We start from the raw sequence: 4,162 nt of genomic DNA, 5'->3' as shown, positions 1-4,162 counted from the left end.
TTTTTTCTTTTGAAATTACTGGTTCCATAATAAAAGCCACTACCATAAAAAAACTAACTAAATGAGTAATAAAGGAGGCTGAATATTCAATTTTTGTAACAGGCTGAATAAATACTAACATATTAATTTTTAATATTTTCAATTTTTTTTACAAATATTTGACAAAATTTGGTAGCTTCATTTTAATCCATCATCCTTTTCTTTAATACAGCATGGCGAGAGATTAATTTTTATTGAATGTCAGTGTATTAAACAAAGAGAGCTAGAACAGTTGACATGAGGAGAAAGGTGAAAAGTAGTAGTAACTTAAGAAGTGATGTTTTTTGGTTTAAGCACTTAAGCACTTGACTAAGAAAGTAATCAGATTCAGAATATTGGCAGACTCATAAAGAAGCACAAAATAGGACCCCCTTGTAGCCCATTCATATATCATGTAAGCCTTTTCAGGTGAACTACACACCAAAAGTAATAAAAGCAAAAACAAAGGGAAATGCATAAAAGATGAAATAAAGTCTTCAAAGCCTTTTTCACTTGCGTTGTGTTGTCTCTTTTTGCGTTACTATTTCATGTTACTTCTCAAGCTTCGTTATGCTTGCTTGCCATGCCCATATATGAACCTAGCATTTTCCTCTGTGTATACGTGAGTTTCATTGTCCAGCCTGTCAATAATGTCATGTCAACAACACTTCACAGGGAAACAATTGCAATTGCAAGAGAGTTATTGAACTAAATGTTCCACTTACGACTTGCGAACAGTTTTGCTCAAAGTTGAAGCGGATGTGAATGTTTTCCCATCAAGATATCTATTTTCCCCCTTAATCCTTTGTCTCATTCTCAGGTCTAGCTCTTCTGCATTCAGGTCTAATGGAGAATCTGAAGCCTGTTACATTCCAAACACAAAACATCTTATGATGTTCTATCCAATATTTGAACAACCTCTTACACTGTGAACCTTTTCTTTGTACACTCTTAACATAGATAACAAAGAGCTAAAAACAACTTGAAATGAATTATCTGCAATATTTACCATGACCCATCCCCAAATATCAGCATAGGATGGAATGTGAGCTGAGTAAGGTACAACATCTGCAGATAAGAGGAAATAACTTTAATTTGATGCAACTGATGATAAAAGAGCATCATATAAAACTGGGAAAACATGTTTAGAAAAATAAATCTATTCTTGTCACTTACACTTGAAAACTTTCCTCAAGGTGTTGTAGATACACGAGAACACTTCTGTGTGACTAAATATTCCAGCAGGTCCTGCCTGAACAAGTAAAAGATTTTAACACTCAAAAGGTTAATGAATTATGCTTCTTTTGTTTATAGGTATTGACACATATATAGTGTCTCATTTGTACCTGTGTCACAAATATGCCACCTTGATTCAGTCTGGGCTTGACAATTAACTCGTAAAAGGATTTGGTATACAGTTTATAACAAGGACCTCCATCGATTGGGTCTGCCAAGTCGCCAATTATCACATCATAGCTCTCATTTCTAGCTTCTAACTCAGCTCTGTAACATGACACACACAATAGGTTTGACTTGGTGGAAAATATAATATAAGTATGTATATTAAAGAATGACACAGCAGTCACAGTACACTATTAGATTATCGAACCTGGCATCATTGATGACGACCTCAAGTCTTTGATCACGGAATGCTTCCTTGTTCACAACTAAGTACGATTTGCAGAAATTCACCACCTCCTGCTCCAGCAAGCACATGGGTTTTAACTAGTCAATAATTAGCTCCATGATATATAAATATACAAGGAAGAGCTAGCTTTATACCAAAGAAATTTTACCTCATCTATGTCACACATTACAACTTTGTCTATGGTCTTATGCCTCAGCAATTCTCTTGCAGTAGACCCTTCTCCTCCTCCCATAATAAAAACATTCTTTGGGCTAAACATGGGATACAAAAGGTAGAGAAATAAATAAATAGACAAATAAAACTGTGTCTATCTCCATATCTTGAATTATTTTAGTGCAAAGTACGTACTTAGGATTGTGAAGCAGAGCGGGATGAACAAGACACTCATGGTAGATAAACTCGTCTGTCTCTGCACTCTGAAGCTTTCCATCAATTACCAAAGCCTGTAAAGGGTACAAGAAAGTGGCACACATAATAAGAGGCTAGTTTAATTTAGGTTCTTGATCAATAAAGGTAACTTAATGTTTTAGGAGCTTGTGAACCTTTCCAAAGGGCTTCGTGTCCAACAAAGCAATGTCTTGGTACTGGCTAGCTCCTGTGTGCAATATACTGCAATCGCAGCAAAGATATAACACATGAATGACACGTAAAACTATTTTTCGAAGTTTTTTCTCTGTAAAAAATAGAGAGAAAGAAAAAAAGGCAGCCACGTTACAAACTGACTCTGATGTGTAACATTAGTGCCGGACTATGAAAAGGTTAAGTTATTTTCATTTGTGTGTTGTCTGCCTTTTTCATGGCCACGAGCAAAAAGAGCTTATGACTTTTAGAATCCCTTTTACTTTTTTCCTAGCATGAGAAGCTGGAATCATAAAAATGTCTGTGATATGCACAGCCAAGAAAACTCTAGACATTAGTAGCAGACAACTTGTACTGTATTTTTGTCTCACTCAAAACCCGAATAAAAAAGCTCTTCCTTCTTTTACGTTCTTGTTTTGTGGATTTATTCCTTTTCATGAATCTTCTTAAATCATCATTAGCAAAAAGAAATAACTAATACTAAAATGAACATGAAAAAGGTCAAAAGAGCTCTCAAAAACCGGATGAGACAGTATATTTTGTTCTAATCGTTCCAAGAAGTATATGCAGAACTTCAATATGCACGATCCTGAACGCTTAAGTAAAATAGTAATTAATGTATCATAAGAAGCTATCTTTTCGGGATGTTCTACTGAGTTACTTAAGAACAAAAATAAAAGGTGGGGATAAGTATATATGTACCTATTGAGAGCAAAACACCATCTTAAGTCCTCTTCGATCTCTTCTTCATACCAGCAACTCTTCCTGTAACCATTGAGAGAATGGGTTTGTCCATTGACTCCATTAATAGTGCCATTGCTAATGCCATTTGGTAAAGCTATCTCGCCCATGGTAGCGTGCAACTGAGAAGCTTAGAAGAGGTATTGAAGGATGTATTGGAAAGAGAGCTAAAGAGAAAAGATAGCTAGAGAAGTGTTGCAGATTGGATAGGAGAATGGGAGGGGAATATAAGGAGGTGAAGATGGTAGCGAAATCAAAAGGAACAATGATTCGGGTTGGGAATGTAAAAACGAAGAAATCTAGCAAAGTGGATGTGCTCAATACATGAAAAGCGCAATATCCTCATGGGGTTTCGTAAAGTAGAATACAAATAAGCTTCGGGGGATTTCTGAAGTTGATTTGATATCATAGTCAGGCCAATATCTTTCTTGCACTTACTCGTACACTGTAGCATGTGCATGCTAATAACAGTAATAACAGAAAGCTTTTGTTCTTTATCATTCAAAATATAACACTGAAAGAAGTAACATAGTAACAAACGTTAATGACTAACATAATTAATGTGACACACACACATGGAATAATGGTACATACCATAAACACTTTCTTGTGAACTTTATGATGGGCAGCTAAGGAATTTCTCCGGAGTACATATACATGGCATGCACAATTATATTTAATGATGTTATTGCTACAAAGTTGTCACATTGGAGATTGTTTTGTTGCGTATTGTCATATACTACAGCTACTGGTATATTTAAAAAGGGTAAAAGGTGATGATTGTGGGAGTGACAATTACCGAAAATTCTGGTAATTCTTTTTCCTTCTGAGATGTGTGCAAAATTCTTGGGTTTGTAGAGGAAGACAGAAAGAGAAGGCAGCGTGCAGTGGTAACAATCATATTTATTCTCTTTGTTGTTTCAAAAAGCTATGGAAGAGAACTGCGCGTGCCTTACCATAAGTACTAATCATCACTGTCACCATCAAAGCAACCCTTCAGACTAATAAATTTATTTTCAACCCCACCATTACAAACAAAAAATTTAGCCACCCCTTGATGTGCAATTGGATATCTCATCTAGCCACAGAGATTCTTAGTTTGTCCTGGACCAAGATATTTGTTTTGCACCGTAAAACATTATTTCTCCCCTCACTGACTATGATATTATAAACATG

General features: G+C 35.6%; 1 protein-coding gene across 1 annotated transcript; it reads right to left on the bottom strand.

Moving 5' to 3' along the window:
- Positions 1-319: 319 nt before the first annotated feature.
- On the bottom strand, positions 320-3,323 carry LOC114190212 (thermospermine synthase ACAULIS5-like). Its single transcript, XM_028079010.1, has 10 exons — positions 2,948-3,323; positions 2,209-2,275; positions 2,015-2,109; positions 1,815-1,917; positions 1,628-1,716; positions 1,365-1,521; positions 1,195-1,270; positions 1,028-1,086; positions 744-880; positions 320-659 (listed from the first exon to the last, which is right to left on the bottom strand). The coding sequence occupies exons 1-10, from the start codon at positions 3,094-3,096 to the stop codon at positions 587-589; spliced, it is 1,005 nt and encodes a 334-aa protein (XP_027934811.1). The 5' UTR covers positions 3,097-3,323; the 3' UTR covers positions 320-586.
- Between the last annotated feature and the right edge of the window lie 839 nt (positions 3,324-4,162).

Source organism: Vigna unguiculata, chromosome 7 (genome assembly GCF_004118075.2).
Source record: "Vigna unguiculata cultivar IT97K-499-35 chromosome 7, ASM411807v1, whole genome shotgun sequence".
Classification (NCBI taxonomy): Eukaryota; Viridiplantae; Streptophyta; class Magnoliopsida; order Fabales; family Fabaceae; genus Vigna; species Vigna unguiculata.
This window is presented reverse-complemented; position numbering and strand designations above follow the sequence as displayed.